The sequence below is a fragment of the Coregonus lavaretus genome (assembly GCF_964263955.1).
Source record: "Coregonus lavaretus genome assembly, chromosome: 23".
Classification (NCBI taxonomy): Eukaryota; Metazoa; Chordata; class Actinopteri; order Salmoniformes; family Salmonidae; genus Coregonus; species Coregonus lavaretus.
Genome location: NC_140010.1, coordinates 26388635 through 26412906, shown reverse-complemented (window position 1 = coordinate 26412906; position 24272 = coordinate 26388635). Strand labels below are relative to the sequence as shown.

The following is a 24272-nucleotide window of genomic DNA, read 5'->3' as shown; positions in this document are numbered from 1 at the left end:
AGCAAAAACCAAGCCATGAGGTCGAAGGAAATGTCCGTAGAGCTCCGAGACAGGATTGTGTCGAGGCACAGATCTGGGGAATGGTACCAAAACATTTCTGCAGCATGGAAGGTCCCCAAGAACACAGTGGCCTCCATCATTCTTAAATAGAAGAAGTTTGGAACCACCAACACTCTTCCTAGAGCTGGCCGCCCGGCCAAACTGAGCAATCGGGGGAGAAGGGCCTTGGTCAGGGAGGTGACCAAGAACCCGATGGTCACTCTGACAGAGCTCCAGAGTTCCTCTGTGGAGATGGGAGAACCTTCCAGAAGGACAACCATCTCTGCAGCACTCCACCAATCAGGCCTTTATGGTAGAGTGGCCAGACGGAAGCCAATCCTCAGTAAAAGGCACATGACCGCCTGCTTGGAGTTTGCCAAAAGGCACCTAAAGGACTGTCAGACCAAGATAAAACAAGATTCTCTGGTCTGATGAAACCAAGATTGAACTCTTTGGCTTGAACTCTTTGGCTTGAATGCCAAGCGTCACATCTGGAGGAAACCTGGCACCATCACTACGGTGAAGCATGGTGGTAGCAGCATCATGCTGTGGGGATGGTTTTCAGCGGCAGGGACTTGGAGACTAGTCAGGATCGAGGGAAAGATGAACGGAGCAAAGTACAGAGAGATCCTTGATGAAAACCTGCTCCAGAGCGCTCAGGACCTCAGACTGGGGCGAAGGTTCACCTTCCAACAGGACAATGACCCTAAGCACACAGCCAAGACAACGCAGGAATGGCTTTGGAAGTAGTCTCTGAATGTCCTTGAGTGCCCCAGCCAGAGCTCGGACATGAACCCGATCAAACATCTCTGGAGAGACCTGAAAATAGCTGTGCAGCGACGCTCCCCATCCAACCTGACAGAGCTTGAGAGGATCTTCAGAGAAGAAGGGGAGAAACTCCCCAAATACAGGTGTGCCAAACTTGTAGCGTTACAACTCAAGGCTGTAATCGCTGCCAAAGGTGCTTCAACAAAGTACTGAGTAAAGGCTCTGAATTACTTATGTAAATGTGATATTTCACAAAATTCTAAAAACCTGTTTTTGCTTTGTCATTATGGGGTATTGTGTGTAGATTGATGGGGGGGGGGACAATGTAATCCATTTTAGAATAAGGCTGCAATGTAACAAAATGTGGAAAAAGTCAAGGGGTCTGAATACTTTCCAAACGCACTGTTTTTCATGTTTTGCAATATCATATGCAGTGCGGTTTATAATACCGGTATACAGTCGAATTTAACAATGGATCTTTTACATTGAAGTAGGCCTTATGTATCAAGTTAAGTTTTCACGAGCACAAGTACAGTAAGAGGAACTGCCCCTCCCTACCTGCAGGCTATGTTCAAACCCTACACCCCATCCCGAGCACTCCGTTCTGCCACCTCAGGTTTCTTGGCATGCCCTACGTTTCAGAATTCGCGGTCAGTCCATCATATTCCACATTTTGTTGTTACAGCCTGAATTCAAAATGGATTTCAAAATATATATATTCTCACCCATCTACACACAATACCCCATAATGACAAATTGAAAACATGTTTTTTGAAATTGTAGCAACTTTATTGAAAATGAAATACGGAAATATCTAATTTACATAAGTATTCACACCCCTGAGTCAATACTTTATAGAAGCACCTTTGGCAGTGATTACAGCTGTGAGTCTTTCTGGGTAAGTCTCAAAGAGCTTTCCACTCCTGGATTGTGCAACATTTGACCATTTTTATTTTCAAAATTCTTCAAGCTCTGTCAAATTGGTTGTTGTTCATTTTCAGGTCTTGCCATATATTTTTAAGTAGATTTAAGTCAAAACTGTAACTCAGCCACTCAGGAACATTCACTGTCTTCTTGGTAAGCAACTCCAGTGTAGATTTGGCCTTGTGTTTTAGGTTATTATCCTGCTGGAAGGTGAATTCATTTGTTATGACGAGTTTCTCTGGTATCGAGTACTTCAGGATGCAAGACAATATGGGACACAGATGGAGATTTGATTCAGACATTATTTAATGGTAACAGTACTGGATTCAATGACAGGCGGTACGGACGTAGCCTCTTGCCATATGAATGACTTCCATAGAAAATCTCTGTTTATATAATGCCCTTCTGATCTACTTCTGTCCCACACAGTTGCCAAGAATTATTGAGTGTCACTCATCTACCACAATAGCATCCACATACTTAGTATTGTGTGCTACTCCTGAGTGGCGCAGTGGTCTAAGGCACCGCATCGCAGTGCTAACTGTGCCACTAGAGATCCTGGTTCGAATCCAGGCTCTGTCGCAGCCGGCCGCGACCGGGAGACTCATGGGCGGCGCACAATTGGCCCAGCGTCGTCCAGGGTAGGGGAGGGAATGGCCGGCAGGGATTTAGCTCAGTTGATAGAGCATGGCGTTTGCAACGCCAGGGTTGTGGGTTTGATTCCCACGGGGGGCCAGTATAAAAAAAATATATATATTCACTAACTGTAAGTCGCTCTGGATAAGAGCGTCTGCTAAATGACTAAAATGTAAATGTAAAATGTGTGTCACCCTAGCCAGGCCATTCCATCACGTACACCTTCTAAGATTATCACAAGTGGCCCCCAATCTATCTTGGCACGCAGACCTTCTGTCACTAACCCGTGACACCAATAACACATGGCATGTCCTTGTCCTCTGTCCCATATGCAGCTTATGAGTTTTACATACATTAATGAATCTTGTATCACAAGTCGTTATCATTTTCTCAGTGTCTGGTGGAAGGCAGACTGAATCAGATTTTGCCTGTGCTTAGCTCCATTCCGTTAATTTTTTTATTTTGAAAAACTCCCCAGTCCTTAACACTTACAAGCATTCCCATAACATGATGCAGCCACCACTATGCTTGAAAATATGGGGTGTTACTCAGTAATGTGTTGTATTGGATTTGCTCCAAACATAACGCTTTGTATTCAGGACATTAAGTGCATTTCTTTGCCACATTTTTTTGAATATTTTTATTCTGTACAGGCTTCCTTCTTTTCACTCTGTCACTTAGGTTAGTATTGTGGAGTAACTACAATGTTGATCCATCCTCCGTTTTCTCCTATCACAGCCATTAAACTCGGCAACTGTTTTAATGTCACAATTTTAGACTCTGGTAACTGCGGTAGGAGGACGCCTGTATCTTTGTAGTCACTGGGTGTATTAATACACCATCCAAAGTGTCATTAACCTCTACGGGATCGGTGTCCCGTATACGGGACGGTTGAGCTAACGTGCGCTAATGTGATTAGCATGACTGTTGTAAGTAACAGCAAACTTTCCAGGACATAGACATGTCTTATATGGGCAGAAAGCTTAAATTCTTGTTAATCTAACTACACAGTCCAATTTACAGTAGCTATTACAGTGATAAAATACCATGCTATTGTTTGAGAATAGTGCACAGCAACAAAAAACTTATCACGGCAACTGGTTTGATACATTCACCTCTGAAGGTAAATAATGTACTTACGCTACCGTTCAAAAGTTTTGGGTCGCTTAGAAATGTCCTTGTTTTCCATGAAAACATACATGAAATGAGTTTGAATAGGAAATGCTTTCTGTTATGAATGTGAGGAAAGTTGTAGCTAATACACCCTAGCAGGTTACAAAGAAATTAGCTATTCTTGTTCTTTCTATACTAAACTAAAATATAAACGCAACATGTAAAGGGTTGGTCCTATGTTTCATGAGCTGAAATAAAATATCCTAGAAATGTGCCATACATACAAAAAGCTTATTTCTCTAAAATGTTGCGCACACATTTCTTTATATCCCTGTTAGTGAGCATTTCTCATTTGCCAAGATAATCCATCCACCTGACAGGTGTGGCATATCAAGAAGCTGATTAAACAGCATGGTCATACCACAGGTGTTAAAAGGCCACAATGCCACAGATGTCTGAAGTTTTGAGAGAGCGTGCAATTGGCATGCTGACTGCAGGAATGTCCACCAGTGCTGTTGCCAGAGATTTCTGTCTGTAATAAAGCTCTTGTGGGGGAAAACTCATTCGGATTGGCTGGGCCTGGCTTCCCAATGCCTGCGCCCCAGCCCAGTCATGTGAAATCCATTGATTAGGGCCTAATGAATGTATTCAATTGACTGATTTCCTTATATGAACTGTAACTCAGTGAAATCTTTGAAATAATTGCATGTTGCATTTATATACATATTCTCTCTTGAACGGAGTTACTTGAGTTTCCCAGCAGCCTGCCAAGGCTATATGCCTGTGCTCGAAATCAACAAAGGTAGGCATAGTTATTGTTTTCAAATACTGTATGTATTATTGGCACTGGCAGCTAAACTTATCAACACTAAATAAACCCTTTTAACTATACACAATTCCAGACGTAACAATGCACAACAGTAGATATTCTGGCAATTTAGCCGCTCACTTTACCAGCATTGCTTCACGTAGACGCGAGAAAAATAGACTTGCTTTCTAATTTGAAGTGCATGACACTGTTGACGCTCGCTGACGTCTGTTTTCCGTAAACGCTCGTTCGCGTTTCGTTTGATTTGGCGTTAATGTCAATAGTTCCAAATTATACAGGATTTATAACAGGAAACATGCATAGGTATGGCGTGCGCCAAGTTTATAAATGTCAATGTTTGTAAAAAATATTGTAGAAATGGTGCACACACATTTTGTGTGAAATTTACACAACAGTTATAAAGGAGGGCCCTGGTCGTTAGGCTGCATTTCCAGTGAGGATTTACCCTAGTGTTTTACCCAAAAGGCTGACTTCTGTGTCTCATTGGGCCATGTGTCAGGAGGACCTGCTCTAACTTTAACACCTTCTCACAAAGCAACAGTCTTGAATGATGAAGAGGTTGTTGATTCTGCTCGCCCCACGCCTTTAATGTCACACTCCTGATGGAAACACAATAACACTAGAGATCACATTAACATAAAACGTTGGTGTGGGGGTAAGCATGGAAAAGAGTGGGAATAGGGTGCCATTTTGGGACCCATGCTTCTGCTGCTGTGTGTCTGCATTGGAGCCTGTTCCATAACGGGTGCAACAAGCAAAAATAGTATTCTACTCAAATAAGAGATTAGGCCTGCAACTCAGCCTCAAGGCCTTGGACAAGGACCCATGTCCACACAATCAGCTGGGGCTCACAACTTCATGTGTTTTGTTGCCACACTGAGTCAGGCGGAAGACTGCTTGGTGCATGATGTGATGACATACAGTATTAAGCAGTTTTGTGTCATTTGGGTGTGAACTGCTGGATGATACAGAAAGGGAAGGCCTAGACTGTGTCTAGAAATGGCACCATATTCCCTAGATAGTGCACTACTTTTGACCAGCATGTCCAGCAAAATTAAGGCAGTTATACATTTTAAAAACATTACAATACATTCATAACAGATTTCACAACATATTAAGTGTGTGCCCTCAGGCCTCTACTCTACTACCACATATCTATAACACAAAATCCATGTGTACATGTGTGTATAGTGCGTATGTTATCGTGTGTTTGTATGCATGTGTCTATGTTTGTGTTGCTTCACAGTCCCCGCTGTTCCACAAGGTGTATTTTTATCAGTTTTTTAAATCTAATTTTACTGCTGGCATGAGTTACTTGATGTGGAATAGAGTTCCATGTAGTCATGGCTCTATGTAAATGACATTAGCCCCATTTGGCCTGGGTTTAAAAAATCTACACTAGCTTAATTGACAAAGATCCATGCTCCGATTAGTCAATGGCTTACATGACTAGTTCTTGACAGAGCCTTCCAATACCTGTAGTTTGTAGCCACACAATTGGTTTTCAATGCTTCACATCACTTAGTCAGGTAAAACAGGCTGTGCCTAACCTTAACCCTATTTCATATAGTTCACTACCTTTTGACCGTTGGGTTCCGGTCAAAAGTAGTGGACTATATAGGGAATATGGTGCCATTTGGGATGTTTCCATACTCTTTATTCTCCATTCTCTTAGCATTCCGACTCTTCTTATCCATTCTCAACATGTACATTTGTCCTTATGCCTCACGTTATGTCTTTCTTTCTCTCTGCAGCTGTCATGTACGTGATGGGAGCCCTGGGTCCAGCTGCTGGGTACCTGATGGGAGGAGTTCTCATCGGCTTCTACGTCGACCCCAAGACTGTCGTCAACATCGATCAGAGCGACCCTCGCTTCATTGGCAACTGGTAATGTTCCAGACTTTTAACTGAATATGTTAAATTATGTGAATGAATAGAAATATTAGGCAGAGAGGCACATGCGCGTACTGATAGGACGCATGGGGAGAGAGTAGCTCCGTTTTGTACCAACAAGACTATGGTTATATGAAGAAACCAGACAACATAACATTTAAATTAAGCCTTTAAAATCGATAGATCAATATATCACCAAGTAACCGGGAGAGAATGAGCAGTCAGTTATTCACAACAGCGAAACAATCTGAGTAAAGCGACGCTGCGACTCAAACCCAACAAGCCATGGCTTCCCTTTAGGGCTGTCCCCGGCAAAATAAAATCTTGGTCGCCCGATAATCGTCTGTTCTTTCAACCAATCCATTAGTCAATTTTTAAACATGTATTTTTCTATATGTAGACACACCCTATGTGTTTTAATAAAATCAACTATATGCACTGAGCTTGTCCGATGCATTAAGCGCACTGTTTGATAAAATAATGAAGACACAAATGACTAGAGGAAGTCCAACCGCAATTGATTTGGGTTAAAAAAGAAAGACGGTGCTGTGTTAAAAAAGAAAGACAGCCTGTGTGCACCCGTTGTCTCTCTCTCTCCTCCCTGCTGCAGCGACCACCACACAACATCAACAATGTTTATCGCGTAGTCCGTGTTGCTGAAGCTGCAACTTAATTATAGCCATTTCTGACTGAAAAGTTCTGTTACCGAAATCCCTCATTTCTTTAGGAAAAACATTTCCTATTCCCTCAACCCTTGCTCTCTTTACGTGACACATGTATGCATCACATGCACGTGACCAATAGGGCCTGACCTATAGTCTATCATAATCACATCAATAAATTGGTTATAACAAACTCTGAGCACTGTAACACGTGACAGCAAAAGGAATGCGGAGGACGTGAAAGAGAAACTCTAAACGAGGGAATATTTACTGGTTGCTCAGGAGGGAAAGGGGAAGTCAGATGTGTGGAATACATTTGATTTAGTTGTGGAAACTACTGGAGATCATGAAAAAGAAGGAAGGTAAGGAGCAAGCGCTGCGTGCATATTGTGTGCCAAACAGGTTCGATTACATTCTTTTTGGGGGGGGGACCGTTTGGAACAATGTAAATGTCACTAAATAGAGCAGAGAGTTTGTTCTAACTCTTTTTTTTTTTTTTTTTTTTTGTAAAGCCTTTATTACAGACTAAAAACAGTTGCATGCATTCGTGAATGTAATTGCCGACATGGAACGGTTTATTAATTTTTTATTCAAAGGTCGCTTTGTCATTTAATAAAAAAACTAAAACACTTGATTACATTTCAAATCATGAATGACTCGTATCCTGTGTGATGACATGAATGAATTAATAACTGATACAGTAGCCTATATATTGACATATAGGCCTAAGTAAATTATGGTATTAAGACTAAACAGGTTGCGCTCTTAGGCCTACAGCTAGATGGTGGTTATACAAGGCTACTATACAAAGGCTACTAATGATAACGACATTACTTATTATTATAATGATGATCATAATAATAATTGTAATACTAACAGTAAGAAGGAGATCAAGAAAAAGGAGGGTATAGGAGTGAGAGCTGAGTGCATATTATGTGTGACAAACAGGTGCTGTTATATTACAATATTATTATTATTATTATTATTTTCTGACCATTTGGAACAGTGTAAATAACACTAAGTAAATTATAAGTAATACCTGAGAGGCTGTTCTAATGAAAATAAGTGTAAAGCCTTTATTACAGCATAGCAAAGATTAAAAACAGCCAGATTTGTTAAATAGCTTAATCTGATAGGTTGTGGTTGCATAAGGCTTGGAGCTCATGGAATCAATAGGCTATTAAACAAACACTCAAACAGGTAACAGAAGCAGGATCTGTCTTATTTCTGTAGATATATATGGATTTATAAAGTCAGGCACATTTAACAGTTAGGCTATTGATTATAGACCTAATTAAGTTGGTTTCCTCTCTCTTCACTTTTCTTAGACAATTAAGGCAAGTGCTGTTTTCTCGTCTCCTCACTCTGCTGCTGGCGCCTCCGCATTGTTCTCAACACCAATATGCTGGTTATATTTGCTATTATGCACATAGCAGCATGGTCTTTCAGAACCATGGAGAGCGATTGCTATCCAACCAAAGACATTATTTAAAGAAGTATACTAGGTCATAACAGACTTTATATGGGCAAATAAAATGCATAGAAATAAAAAGGAAAGTTTTACATTTTGAGGGTGGTTTTAATCTTCCAGACATGGAATTGAATCAACTCGCTACCCAAGGCTTTTACTTGTGACATATAGTTAAATGCACTAAAGAGGAACAATGGGTACATATTGAAGATGCGCATGCTCATACCCAGAATATTTTTGTGTCTATTTTCAAAGCTAAGAACATTACAACTTCATAGTTGAGAACACTATAACAATATGGAAGAAATGTAACATATTTTACAATAACCAATGTCACTCACTAGAAACACAACTTTATGGAACAATCATTGGATAGCTTTTCAGAATTCATCGATAAATTGGCCCACATGGAAAACTAAAGGCATAGAAACCGTGAATTAGTTGGTAATAATAATTTCATATACATCCAACTTTTATATCACAAAATGTTGATTTGAAATGTAAAACTACTAATGACTCAATAATTCATGCCTTCTGGGAATGTTACAAAGTTAAAAAGTTATGGGCGGAGTTGGAGAGATGGATGTCAGAGGTATTGCAATGTAAATTTACTTTTTAATTCATCTGTCTGTATATTTCAAGACATGACATATGAGAGTGCAGTGAGCTACCCGATGGGCTGGACAATACTCTTCTCATCATTTATCTTCAAAAATAAAAAAGTATACTCAACTGGAAATCAGCCAATGCTCCATCGTTTACGCAATGGAAAGCTCAGAGACAGAGAAACACAATGGTGCAGTTTGAGGCCATGTGGCAGAAAGTGATAAGGGCGCTGGAGATAGGGTTGGGGGCTAGTGGTTCTGGGCAGGTGTGATGTAGTGATGTTTGTATGATTTAGTCGTTTGTATGTGTTTTTGTATTGTTTATAAAATATCCTAAAATCATATATTTTTTTATATAGACGTTTACATGTTTTATTGTCAATGCTTAGGCCTAATATGTTAAATATTATGGAATTGATTGGGGATGTTAGAAATGTATGTGTATGTTATGTACAGTCGTGGTCAAAAGTTTTGAGAATGACACATTAATTTTCCCGAAGTCTGCTGCCTCAGTCTTTATGATGGCAATTTACATATACTCCAGAATGTTATGAAGAGTGATCAGATGAATTGCAATTAATTGCAAAGTCCCTCTTTGCCATGAAAATGAACTTAATCCCCCAAAAAAACATTTCCACTGCATTTCAGCCCTTCCACAAAAGGACCAGCTGACATCATGTCAGTGATTCTCTCGTTAACACAGGTGAGAGTGTTGACGAGGACAAGGCTGGAGATCACTCTGTCATGCTGATTGAGTTAGAATAACAGACTGGAAGCTTTAAAAGGAGGGTGGTGCTTGAAATCATTGTTCTTCCTCTGTTAACCATGGTTACCTGCAAGGAAACACGTGCCATCATCATTGCTTTGCACAAAAAGGGCTTCACAGGCAAGGATATCGCTGCTAGTAAGATTGCACCTAAATCAACCATTTATCGGATCATCAAGAGCTTCAAGGAGAGAGGTTAAATTGTTGTGAAGAAGGCTTCAGGGCGCCCAAGAAAGTCCAGCAAGTCCAACCGCTTCACGGTTGGGATAGTGTTCTTCGGCTTGCAAGCAACCCTCTTTTTCCTCCAAACATAATGATGGTCATTATGGCCAAACAGTTCTATTTTTGTTTCATCAGACCAGAGGACATTTCTCCAAAAAGTACAATCTTTGTCCCTATGTGCAGTTGCAAACCGTAGTCTGGCTTTTTTATGGCGGTTTTGGAGCAGTGGCTTCTTCCTTGCTGAGTGGCCTTTCAGGTTATGTCGATATAGGACTCGTTTTACTGTGGATGTAGATACTTTTGTACCTGTTTCCTCCAGCATCTTCACAAAGTCCTTTGCTGTTCTGGTCCTTTGCACTTTTCGCAACAAAGTACGTTCATCTCTAGGAGACATTTACATTTACATTTTAGTCATTTAGCAGACGCTCTTATCCAGAGCGACTTACAGTTAGTGAATACATATATATATATTTTTTATACTGGCCCCCCGTGGGAATCTAACCCACAACCCTGGCGTTGCAAACGCCATGCTCTATCAACTGAGCTACATCCCGCGTCTCCTTCCTGAGCGGAATGACAGCTGCGTGGTCCCATGGTGTTTATACTTGCGTACTATTGTTTGTAAAGATGAACGTGGTACCTTCAGGCGTTTGGAAATTGCTCCCAAGGATGAACCAGACTTGTGGAGGTCTACAGATTTTGTTCTGAGGTCTTGGCTAATTTCTTTTAATTTTCCCATGATGTCAAGCAAAGAGGCACTGAGTTTGAAGGTAGGCCTTGAAATACATCCACTGGTACACCTCCAATTGACTCAAATGATGTCAATTAGCTTATCAGAAGCTTCTAAAGCCATGACATCATTTTCTGGAATTTTCCAAGCTGTTTAAAGGCACAGTCAACTTAGTGTATGTAAACTTCTGACCCACTGGAATTGTGATACAGTGAATTATAAGTGAAATAATCTCTCTGTAAACAATTGTTGGGAAAATTACTTGTGTCATGCACAAAGTAGATGTCCTAACGAACTTCCCAAAACTATAGTTTGTTAACAAGAAATTTGTGGTGTGGTTGAAAAACGAGTTTTAATGACTCCAACCTAAGTGTATGTAAACTTCCGACTTCAACTGTAAGTGGCTCGGGGAACAAAACAGACATTTTGTGTCCATGGCCAGGAAACTCCCCAGACGTTAATCCCATTGAGAACTTGTGGTCAATCCTCAAGAGGTGGGTAGACAAACAAAAACCCACAAATTCTGACAAACTCCAAGCATTGATTATGCAAGAATGGGCTGTCATCAGTCAGGATGTGGCCCAGAAGTTAATTGACAGCATCATGCCAGGGCGGATTGCAGAGGTCTTGAAAAAGAAGGGTCAACACTGCAAATATTGACTCTTTGCATAAACTTAATGTAATTGTCAATAAAAGCCTTTGACACTTATGGAATGCTTGTAATTATACTTCAGTATAAATATCTAAAAACACTGAAGCAGCAAACTTTGTGAAGACCAATACTAATTCTCAAAACGTTTGACCACGACTGTACATGTTAGCTTGTCAAATGTGGGATTTGAAATACTGTACATAAAGTGCATTCGGAAAGTATTCAAACCCCTTGACTTTTTCCACATTTTGTTACGTTACAGCCTTATTCTAAAATGGATTAAATAAATACAAATCCTCATCAATCTACACACAATACCCAATGATGACAAAGCGAAAAAAAGTTTTTAGTAAAAAAAATAAAGTTTTAGTTTTTAGAAAACAGTACCAAAACATTTCTGCAGCATTGAAGGTCCCTAAGAACACAGTGGCCTCCATCATTCTTAAATGGAAGAAGTTTGGAACCACCAAGACTCTTCCTAGAGCTGGCCACCCGGCCAAACTGAGCAATCGGGGGATAAGGGCCTTTGTCAGGGAGGTGATGGTCACTCTGATAGAGCTCCAGAGTTCCTCTGTGGAGATGGGAGAACCTTCCAGAAGGACAACCATCTCTGCAAGCGCTCCACCAATTAAGCCTTTATGGTAGAGTGGCCAGCCGGAAGCCACTCCTCAGTAAAAGGCACATGACAGCCCGCTTAGAGTTTGCCAAAAGGCACCTAAAGGACTCTCAGACGATGAGAAACAAGATTCTCTGGTCTGATGAAACCAAGATTGAACTCTTTGGCTTGAATGCCAAGCGTCACTTCTGGAGGAAACCTGGCACCATCCCTATGGTGAAGCATGGTGGTGGCAGCATCATGCTGTGGGGATGTTTTTCAGCGGCAGGGACTGGGAGACTAGTCATGATCGAGGGAACGATGAACGGAACAAAGTACAGAGAGATCCTTGATGATAACCTGCTCCAGAGCACTCATGACCTCCGACTGGGGCAAAGGTTCACCTTCCAACAGGACAACGACCCTAAGCACACAGCCAAGACAACGAAGGAGTGGCTTTGGGACAAGTCTCTGAATGTCCTTGAGTGGTCCAGCCAGAGCCCGGACTTGAACCCGATCGAACATCTTCGAAGAGACCTGAAAATAGCTGTGCTGTGACACTCCCCATCCAACCTGACAGAGCTTAAGACGATCTGCAGAGAAGAATGGGAGAAACTCCCCAAATACAGGTGTGCCAAGCTTGTAGCGTCATACCTAAGAAGACTTGAGGCTGTAATCGCTGCCAAAGGTTCTTCAACAAAGTACTGAGTAAAGGGTCTGAATACTTATGTAAATGTGATATTTCAGTTTTGTATTTCTAATACATTTGCAAACATTTCAAAAAATCTGTTTCCGCTTTGACATTATGGGGTATTGTGTGTAGATTGATGAGGACATTTTTTAATGTAATCCATTTTAGAATAAGGCTGTAACGTAACAAAATGTGGAAAGAGTCAAGGGGTCTGAATGCTTTCCAAATTCACTGTATTACTCTTCCAGTGTTCCATGCTGTGTTTAATGTGGAGCTTGTGTGTTGTGGGAATGTGCTATTGAATTCATTGCAGATGATAGGACAGGGATGGGATAAGAAACTTTAATGTCATTTTTACATCATTTAGCAGACGCTCATATCCAGAGCAACTTACAGGAGCAATTAGTGTTAAGTGCCTTGCTCAGGGGCACATAGACAGATTCTTCACGTAGTCGGCTAGGGGAATCTAACCAGCATCCTTTCGGTTACTGGCCAAAGGCTTTTAACCACTAGGCTTGCTCCCAGAGATGAAAATTGTCTTACGCATGCCGTGACGTGATTTATCGAATCAACTAACTATTTATGTTTAATTGTTACTCAATTAAATTAATAATGTAACAATTAACTCATTAGGATTTGGGGCACCACGGAATAAGTTGTTTATAGAGTTACTATCTCCCAAATTAAACTCTAAAGGTATTTACCTATCAATATGTATAAAACAGTCAACGTATTAATAATTACCTCTTATCAGTCTCATTCTGAACGGTCGTAGACTTCTTGGATCTGCACGAACACCAGCTTTACTTATGATTCAGTACTACCCAAATTGGTTTAATTATTTAATTACCAGCTAACTAAATAATAACACAGAATAACATACACACTTAATACATGAGAAAAAGTCCCTAGCGGACAAACAACGACATGACTGCTTGGTTATCAAAAGAGGGAGGGGTAGAAAAGAGAGAGGGAGGGGGAGAGAGAGAGAGAAAGAGAGAGTCAAACTTATCGTTGATACATTTGGAAACTACCCTCAAAGTAATCATAATACTTTGCTCACGAACCACCGCCCGTTTGGGGTAAGAAATCATGAATGTATTAACATGTTTGAATGCCTTCGTTCGCCGTTTATCTCTGTCGGACCAAGCCTTCTGAAAAAGGATTTGGCTGGTTCTCCGGTGGGTCACTTGTAAGGCTCTGATTAGCCACCAGAGGTCACAATGTCCTTATTCTTAGTTGTCCTGATCTTGTAGTGGAGTGTTTTCAGAGCAGATACTCAGATGCACCAATGATTGTCTGAGATGGGATTTTCTCCTTCCCACCTCCTGTCTTTAGTCAGAGTTTGAAGCACTTTACACGCACAGCTGCAGCCTGGCAATGTTCAGGTCTAGTCTGGTGAGTTTATCTTCTTCACCTCGGGTTGAGGTTCAAAGTTCTAACCATTTCAAACGTGTAGCCACAGCGCCACGCTTTCTGGTCTGATGTGAATTTCATTACCAAGGCTTTTTATGCACTCTGGGTAAAAAGGGGCATTCCATCATGCTGACACGATTTCTGATCTCATTCGGGGCGTGGCTAGTCATTGTGTATAATTTATATGAAAAACAATTATCTCATTAGAAAACTAAAACATTCCTATCTTAACAAAAATGCTCTCATCCTTAATCATATATTGTATACAACATTTGGATGTAAACTTGACAGATAGAATGTGTACACTTTCCGAGTTACAGTATTTTCTTTATACCATCCTTAATGACATCACAAAATAATAAATAATGTGACATTATTATTCTTTAGATCCCCACTGACCATTACAAACATTCGGATGTTAGAAATATTGTTCCAGTGTTTACTTTTTGGACGTTATAGTTTTGGTGGAAAAAGTATTCTGTAGACAAAGGGCATTCCTTTAGTAATACTGTGTTACGGTGTCAAAAACGATACTTGGAGTCATAGATTCAAAATAATATTGCGATACTACTGTATCGATCCCCCCCCATCACTAAGCTAAACCTTCTCTGCTCTCTCAGGTGGAGCGGCTTCCTGCTCTGTTCCATCGCCATGCTACTGGTCATATTCCCCATGTTCACCTTCCCCAAGAAGCTGCCTCCCAGAAACAAGAAGAAGAAGAAGAAGAGGAAAAAGATCAGCCTGGACAACGTGTCCAGCGATGATGACATCACCAAGGAGAAGACCGACAGCAAGAGCCAGAAGGTTACATCATCCATGGGCTTTGGGAAAGACATCAAAGGTATGCTATACAGAGAGAGAGGATGTGTCCCAAATGGCACCCTGTTCTATGTAGCTATTAGGGTGCAATTTGGGGCACTAATGAGGCTGTTAGAAGCAGGGTTATCTCACTGACTCTTGCCTCTCATATACTATCACTATGCAGGTTTCCATTGACCAGGTTTATTCGACAACAACAATGTCGCAAAAAAAATAATTTTGGGCAGATCTAGGAGACGTTTTCTGAAGATCAACAATATTTGTATCTTTTTTGACGGGTGGATTTTTCTTTTGTCAAACATTATTAATTTTAAGATCACTTTATTGTTCAATAAACAAGGTCCAACCGAAATTTTACTTCCGCTTTTAACCCAACCTCTCCGAAAGACACACATACAGGTTTTGGAGAGTTGCGGGGGGTTGCCACACTGGGCGCTGTGGGAGCTGTTGTTGTGGGGGGTTAAGTGCCTTGCTCAAAGGCACAACGGCAGGCAATGGTATTTATGATTTGATACCAGCAACCCTCCGGTTGCCAACTCACTTCACAACAGATTTTTCCTGTCGGATCCTGGATTCGAACTGGCAACCCTCCGGCTGCTCGCTCGCTAGTCTAGCTACCACCCTTTATTGTAACAAATGATGGAAACTGTGTTTTTCGAATAAAATATGATTGCCAAATAATTGTCAAGGTACGAGGCGCACATGAAGTCATCACGTTACTATAAAGCTACTCTCCACATTTAATTCTAAATGCCTACTGCTTGCAAAATACCTTTTTTTCAACTATAAAAATATTGGTTCTTTGCAGGGCAAGGATTGGCTAATAGAAACACTAACCACTTCATTTTTATTTGACATTCTAGGTTTTCGCGGAAAAGTGTTTTTGTTAGGTGTGACGTCCTTACGTCCAGCTGTTTTTATCTACACAAGACAGTTCATTGGAAACTCACTGTAGCAGGCAATTGTCGCATCTATTTTCTATTTTCTGAACTGCTTTTGCACTAAAACAAATTAATTACAATGTAATAACAGCCCATTGCCTCATTTTATGTTCTAATAAAGTTTACTAAGGTGAAATATACAGTCGTGGTCAAAAGTTTTGAGAATGACACACATACACATTTTCACAAAGTCTGCTGCCTCAGTTTTGATGATGGCAATTTGCATATACTCCAGAATGTCATGTGAATTTGCCATGAAAATGAACTTAATCCCCCAAAAAAACATTTCCACTGCATTTCAGCCCTGCCACAAAAGGACCAGCTGCCATCATGTCAGTGATTCTCTCGTTAACACAGGTGAGAGTGTTGACGAGGACAAGGCTGGAGATCACTCTGTCATGCTGATTGAGTTAGAATAACAGACTGGAAGCTTTAAAAGGAGGGTGGTGCTTGAAATCATTGTTCTTCCTCTGTTAACCATGGTTACCTGCAAGGAAACACGTGCCGTCATCATTGCTTTGCACAAAAAGGGCTTCACAGGCAAGGATATTGCTGCTAGTAAAATTGCACCTAAATCAACCATTTATCAGATCATCAAGAACTTCAAAGAGAGAGGTTCAATTGTTGTGAAGAAGGCGTCAGGGCGCCCAAGAAAGTCAGGCAAGCGCCAGGACCGTCTCCTAAAGTTGATTCAGCTGCGGGATCGGGGCACCACCAGTGCAGAGCTTGCTCAGGAATGGCAGCAGGCAGGTGTGAGTGCATCTGCACGTACAGTGAGGCGAAGACTTTTGGAGGATGGCCTGGTGTCAAGAAGGGCAGCAAAGATGCCACTTCTCTCCAGGAAAAACATCAGGGACAGACTGATATTCTGCAAAAGGTACAGGGATTGGACTGCTGAGTATACCATAGTAACATCTGACAAAAATATCTCATAACACTGAAGCAGCGAACTTTGTGAAGACCAATACTTGTGTCATTCTCAAATCTTTTGACCACGACTATACGGTACTACTGTAATGAGGTTTCATACTAATTATGGGCAGAGAAAAGATTGTTCCTATTAAGGTAATGGATAATCTGAATAGGAATGTGAAGTGAATTACTGTACATTGTACATAATCCTTTATGTGTTCCTGGTGAGCAGATGTACCCTTGCATAGCACTATAATATACAGTTGAAGTCGGAAGTTTACATACACTTAGGATGGAGTCATTAAAACTTGTTTTTCAACAACAAATTTCTTGTTAACAAACCTATAGTTTTGGCAAGTCGGTTAGGACATTTTGCATGACGCAAGTAATTTTTCCAACAATTGTTTACAGACAGATTATTTAACTTTTATAATTCACTGTATCACAATTCCAGTGGGTCAGGAGTTTACATACACTACGTTGACTGTGCCTTTAAACAGCTTTGAAAATTCCAGAAAATTATGTCATGGCTTTAGAAGCTTCTGATAGGCTAATTGACATAATTTGAGTCAATTGGAGGTGTACCTGTGGATGTATTTCAAGGCCTACCTTCAAACTCAGTGCCTCTTTGCTTGACATCATGGGAAAATCAAAAGAAATCAGCCAAGACCTCATTTTAAAAAATGGTAGACCTCCACAAGTATGGTTCATCCTTGGGAGCAATTTCCAAACGCCTGAAGGTACCACATTCATCTGTACAAACAATAATACGCAAGTATAAACATCATGGGACCACGCAGCTGTCATACCGCTCAGGAAGAAGACGCGTTCTGTCTCCTAGAGATGAACGTACTTTGGTGCGAAAAGTGCAAATCAATCCCAGAACAACAGCAAAGGACCTTGTGAAGATGCTGGAGGAAACAGGTACAAAAGTATCTATATCCACAGTAAAACGAGTCCTATATCGACAAAACCTGAAAGGCTGCTCAGCAAGGAAGAAGCCAATGCTCCAAAACCGCCATAAAAAAGACAGACTACGGTTTGCAACTGCACATGGGGATAAAGTTCGTGAAGCACGGGGGTGGCAACATCATGCTGTGGGGGTGCTTTGCTGCAGGAGGGACTGGTGCACTTCACAAAATAGATGGCATCATGAGGAAGGAAAATTATGCAGATATATTGAGGCAACATCTCAAGACATCAGTCAGGAAGTTAAAGCTTTGTCGCAAATGGGTCTTCCAAATGGACAATGTCCCCAAGCATACTTCCAAAGTTGTGGCAAAATGGCTTAAGGACAACAAAGTCAAGGTATTGGAGTGGCCATCACAAAGCCCTGACCTCAATCCTATAGAAAATGTGTGGGCAGAACTGAAAAAGCGTTTGCGAGCAAGGAGGCCTACAAACCTGACTCAGTTACACCAGCTCTGTCAGGAGGAATGGGCCAAAATTCACCCAACTTATTGTGGGAAGCTTGTGGAAGGCTACCTGAAATGTTTCACCTAAGTTAAACAATGTAAAGGCAATGCTACCAAATACTAATTGAGTGTATGTAAACTTCTGACCCACTGGGAATGTGATGAAATAAATAAAAGCTGAAATAAATCATTCTCTCTACTATTATTCTGACATTTCACATTCTTAAAATAAAGTGGTGATCCTAACTGACCTAAAACAGAGAATTTGTATTAGGATTAAATGTCAGGAATTGTGAAAATGTATTTGGCTAAGGTGTATGTAAACTTCCGACTTCAACTGTAAATGGTCTGTCAGCCTTCCCTGTGTCTCTGTCTGTCTGTGATGCTCATTTTGCTAACGTGCTGTGTTGTCTCCCTACATCTGTATTTCTCTCTCCCTCTCTCTCTCCTTCCTTCTCTTTCTTTCTCTCACCCTCTCTGTCTCTCCCTCCCTCCCTGTCCCTGTGTAGAGCTGCCTAAGGCTGCAGTGAGGATCCTGAGTAATGTCACCTTCCTGTTTGTGAGCCTGTCCTACACTGCAGAGAGCGCCATCGTCACCGCCTTCATCACCTTCATACCCAAGTTCATTGAGTCGCAGTTCGGCATCCCAGCGTCCAGCGCTAGTATCTACACAGGTAAATACACTCCTAGTATCTACACATGTAAACACACTCCTAGTATCTACACATGTAAACACACATCGAGTTAACTTTTAACTTTTTGTAATTTTAGTGCACTTTGTATTGTAGTGTATTTTGAACGTACATTGAAAGCATTAAAAATACACTGAAAACATCCTAGATAAATCTATACAGCTAAAAACAACAATGTGATGTTAAAACAAGTTGACATTCAGGTTAAAGGAAGTGCTTTATCAATTTACCAGATTTTTCTAACCATTACTTTGGACAAAATCAAGACATCAATATTCTCATAATGCTTTTTATATAAAAAAAATATTAAATTACAGCTCAATTTGAGCAAATTCTGAATTTGTGATTAATCACAGCAACACAATAGATTTTTGTAAAACGTTGTTTTTGGCCGTGGCTGCGAATACAGAGTTGTCTGCCTGTCTGTGTAAATCAGCTGCTAAGAAGAACATTAAATCTCTAGACTGCCTGTTTTTGTCGTGCTAATCTCGGTTACCCAGAAGTAAAATTCTCACGCGAAAGTTTGTCATTTTCTGTTTTACTTCGGGGGGGAATCCCATTAACAATTGTTATTACCTTTGTGCAAAGGAAGGAAGAGAATTCTCCTCCCTCGCAAACGGAAACTTCTAGCCAAGTTCCTCTCTTCCGCTAATTTCACCCATGTTTATCATGGCCAAAAAGGACATTTTTGTTTTCATGTATTTCTACGATATAGCCAATTTTGACTTTGTGGCTGTGGAATTCGTTTATTCTCCACACATGGGCTTGAAAATCACCGCACCAGTGTAAACACCGCCTTCGCCCAACCTTAATTCATCCAAATAATCAATGACGAAAACCCCAAACCAGGAACTACTGCTGCTCGTGTTCACATAATTCTACGTGCCTTGACAGATTCTCGCCGTTTCATCTGTCCATAAGAGATTAGTGTCGTGTTTATGTTCGCAATACTATTACAACCTACAACAAAGTTTCTACAAACATGTCGATCATGTAAATAGCTGCATGTAGCCTAACTCCCCTACTAAAAAAGAACATGAAATCGCGTTTATGCTTAATAGCCTACTGAGGCATGGAATGCAGTAGTTTGAACATGTCGACCAAGAAAAATACGTTTAGAACTGATGATTGATCGCGTGGTGCAAGATTGACTGCATTAATTGATTATTGAATGTTATCGATGAACACTGCTTTGTAGAGCTAAAACAAACACACTCAAACTCGAGAACGAATCGAGCCGAGAGCATTCCGCCAAGAGTCGTTCACAATCTAGACCTTGTTTCAAAGCTATCAATAAATAATCATATTTGTATGCCTAGCAATCACAAATGTACATTGTTTGAAGTACACTTTTATAAGTCCTCAGTCACAAATGCCAGCTACAATAAGGCCCTTATGGTGAACGAGAGACTTGTGAACTTAGCCACAGTTTTTTTTAATCGTTTGACAGCCCTAGTAAACACACATCTATACTGAAAAATATATATAAGCGCAATCAATTTCATTGATTTTACTGAGTTACAGTTCATATGAGGAAATCAGTCAATTGAAATAAATTCATTAGGCCCTAATCTATGGATTTCACATGACTGGGAATACAGATATGAATCTGTTGGTCACAGATACCTTTAAAAAAAATGGGCCTCACAATGGGCCTCAGGATCTCTTCACTGTATTTTTGTGCATTCAAATTGCCATCGATAAAATGCAATTGTGTTCGTTGTCCATAGTTTATGCCTGCCAATACCATAACCCCACCGCCACCATGTGGCACTCTGTTCACAACGTTGGCATCAGCAAACTGCTCGCCCACATGACGCAATACACGTGGTCTGCGTTTGTGAGGCCGGTTGGACGTACTGCCAAATTCTCTAAAATAACGTTGGAGGCAGCTTATGGTAGACAAATGAACATAAAATTATCTGCCAACAACTCTGGTGGACATTCCTGCTCCCTCAAAACTTGAGACATTTACATTTTTACATTTTAGTCATTTATCAGACGCTCTTATCCAGAGCGACTTACAGTTAGTGAGTGCATACATTTTCATACTGGGCATTGTGTTGTGTGACAAAACTGCACATTTTAGAGTGGCCTTTTCTTGTCCCCAGCACAAGATGCACCTGTGTAGTGATCATGCTGATTAATCAGATTCTTGATATGCCACACCTGTCAGGTGGATGGACTATCTTGGCAAAGGAGAAATGCTCACTAACAGGGATATAAACAAATTTGTGCACAACATTTGAGAGAAATAAGCTTTTTGTGCGTATGGAACATTTCTGGGATCTTTTATTTCCGCTTATGAAACATGGGACCAACACTTTACATGTTGTGTTTATATTTTTGTTCAGTGTAGTGTATATACACAGGTAAATACACACCTAACACCCCTCTGAAGCGCATAGTTTGGAACACAGGTCTGTTGTCTCCAGCTTCACCACAGAGGTCAGTTAGAGCCCTTGCCCTCAAATGCTCCTTAGTCAGGGATATTTCCATGACAGCCTGAAGGGGTCTGTATCTTTAAGATTACTCCACGTCAGTGGGGCCACCGTGAGTTTAACATTTACTACTCACTACTTGACCATGTCCCAGGTGCCCCCGTTATTTTAAGGAAGAGTGTTTGTATCATTCATGGCTGCTGGCTGGGCCTTCACTCCATCACTGAATATTAGTTGTACAGCTAGCCATCTTAGCTTCCTCACCACTCCCCTAAAAAGGAGCTTCTACTCTGCTCTTTCTGTTAGGATGGTGTGTTTGAAAGTGAACAGAAGGCCAAAATTAAATTATGTTGTAGAATAACATGCGTCTAGATGTGAAACAGATTGCTGTGATCTAATCGTTCTAGAGACCGCACCATTGTCTCTCTCTCTCTCTCTCTCTCTCTCTCTCTCTCTCTCTCTCTCTCTCTCTCTCTCTCTCTCTCTCTCTCTCTCTCTCTCTCTCTCTCTCTCTCTCTCTCTCTCTCTCTCTCTCTCTCTCTCTCTCTCTCTCTCTCTCTCTCTCTCTCTCTCTCTCTCTCTCTCCTGTCCCAGGTGTGATCATCGTGCCCAGTGCTGGGGTGGGTATAGTCCTGGGGGGCTACATCATTAAGAAGCTGAAGCTGGGAGCCAGAGAGTCAGCCAAGCTGGCCATGATCTGTAGTGGGGTGTCTCTGCTCTGCTTCTCTACTCTGTTCATAGTGGGCTGTGAGAGCATCAACCTGGGAGGCATCAACATACCATACACCACCGGGTAAGAACCACACCTTCCTTCCTTCACTCAGTACCCCTCTCTTCGTTTTTATTCTAATTATTATTTACCCGTTTTCTCCCCAATTTTGTGGTATCCAATTGGTAGTTACAGTCTTGTCTCATCGCTACAACTCCCGTATGGACTCGGGAGAGGCAAAGGTCGAGAGCCATGTGTCCTCTGAAACACGACCCTGCCAAGCCGCACTGCTTCTTGACACACTGCTCGCTTAACCCGGAAGCCAGCCGCACCAATGCGTCGGAGGAAACACTGTACAACTGGCGACCGAAGTCAGCGTGCAAGCGCGATGGGACATTGACATCCCGGCCGGCAAAACCTAACCCGGACGACGCTGAGCCAATTGTGCGCCGCCTCATGGGTCTACCGGTCGCGGCCGGCTGCGACACAGCCTGGGATCGAACCCGGGTCTGTATTGACGCCTCAAGCACTGCTATGCAGTGCCTTAGACCGCTGCGCCACTCGGGAGGCCTAGTACCCCTCTCTTTCAATCTGAACTTTTTTTCCTCATGCAATCCCCTGTCGATCTTGTCCTCTTTCTCTCAGCTCCCCCAAAATTCAGTGAATTCTTTCTCTGCAAACATTCCAGCCTCCAAAAACCCCATATCAAAGAATTAAACAATGTGAGGAATTTTAGTTTGTACACTCAGCAGTATGTGTGTGTGTTTTTCCCAGTGATGATGAGAAGAGGAGGTGACCATTGTTAGCAGTTGATGTTAATCTTCAATAACACAGACCCCAAAGCAAATCAGGGGGAGAAAAATATATTTATTCAAAGAGAACAAATCATAGTTGTTATTCTGGATGGTAGATGTTCATTCTTCCCTGTCCTCAATGTTTCTCCACTGAACAAAGAGACAGGATGTGGTTTATAGCCTCAAGCCTAGCATGTGGCTGACCAATTAGAATTCCTTGCAATAAAATTGGGCCAATGGCCCAACCCCCAAGTATTCTGTTTCAGGCTCAATGTATAGACAATTTCGACCAATGAGAACTTGCCACATGTAGCTATGAGTCCCTGGTTGGAACCCCTACACAGATTCTAAACAGATGTTGAACTGAAAAACAACTATTTCCATTGATCGTTAATTCCCTCTTGACCTCTAGTCCTCTGCGTTGTATATTTATCTTCGAATATGGTCATTTCTGTTAACCCTTGTGCTTTGCTGGAAAAAAATGACATCCATTATGTTACGGGTCAAATTGACCCGCACAGTTTAAACACACTCAAGACAGTCAAAGAATTAAGTAAAAACAGAAACAACTTATTTTGTCTTATCAGACATTTCAGAAAGAAGAAATACAATACTTTTTATTTTTTTTAAACAATATTTAAGAACTATTTGTTAAACATATTTCCTTTCTCACAAACAAGATTTTTCAGTTTCCCCAAGTAGGTTTTTTCCCCCCCTATTGGTCCATATTATCCCTTCAGTCTTTCTCTCTACATGTTGAACACAATGTGTGTGTGTGCTTTCTGCAGATGTATTTATTGCATTCTACACAAGTGGTGCTTGTTTTACTGTCTTGTCGAGGGGGGCAGAGCTGGCATCTTTTCCGTTTCTTGCCACTGCCTGTATCCACTGGATCCATTTCTGGTTGATTGGAGGCATGTGTTGATGGTCCAGCTTGAATTTTCTGGACGGCAGATGCAGCTGCTGTCGACCGAGGAGGCCGGACTCTCCTCTGGATCTTGGGAGTGATGAGAGCTTTGCCGAGCTCCTCTAGGAAAAGCCGGCGTCGGTACAATTTGCCACCATTCCATTGCTGGTTGATTTCAGTCCACAGGACATAGGCATTGTAAGCAGACACATCCACAATGTTGTAGAAAATCACCAAAGGCCAGCGGGCAGTCATGCGCTGACAACTATATGTTGCTGTGACTTTATCCAAATTGTCAACTCCTCCTTTGGTGGAATTGTAGTCCAGTATTATTTGTGGCTTGATGTCCTCTCTTGCACTCAGCGATGCATCTTTGTGCATTGTGCTCATTACAAGAACATTCTTGTTCTTCTTTGGGCAGTATGAAACTACAGTTGCATTTTCAGAGAAAGCAAATTTAGAGGAATGCACAGTTCTGCCCTGCATTTTCAGAAGCTCACTGGGAAGTTCAGGTTTGTTTTTTCTGATTGTTCCAACCATGGTCAGCTTTCTCTTCTGTAGTTCAACACCAAGGCGGTAGGATGTGAAGAAGTTGTCACACGTGATGTTATGACCTTGCAGCCCTTCACT

At 41.3% G+C, this 24272-nt stretch overlaps 1 protein-coding gene across 1 annotated transcript in view; it reads left to right on the top strand.

Annotated features, from left to right (window-relative positions):
• The window catches only part of LOC311098647 (solute carrier organic anion transporter family member 5A1-like), a 70696-nt gene that overhangs the window by 33351 nt on the left and 13073 nt on the right, over window positions 1-24272 (top strand). The window contains exons 3-6 of the mRNA XM_084139180.1: window positions 6064-6196; window positions 14633-14853; window positions 18609-18773; window positions 21827-22025. Coding sequence (XP_083995306.1) covers window positions 6064-6196; window positions 14633-14853; window positions 18609-18773; window positions 21827-22025 — 718 coding nt within the window. The remainder of the gene's footprint in view (window positions 1-6063; window positions 6197-14632; window positions 14854-18608; window positions 18774-21826; window positions 22026-24272) is intronic.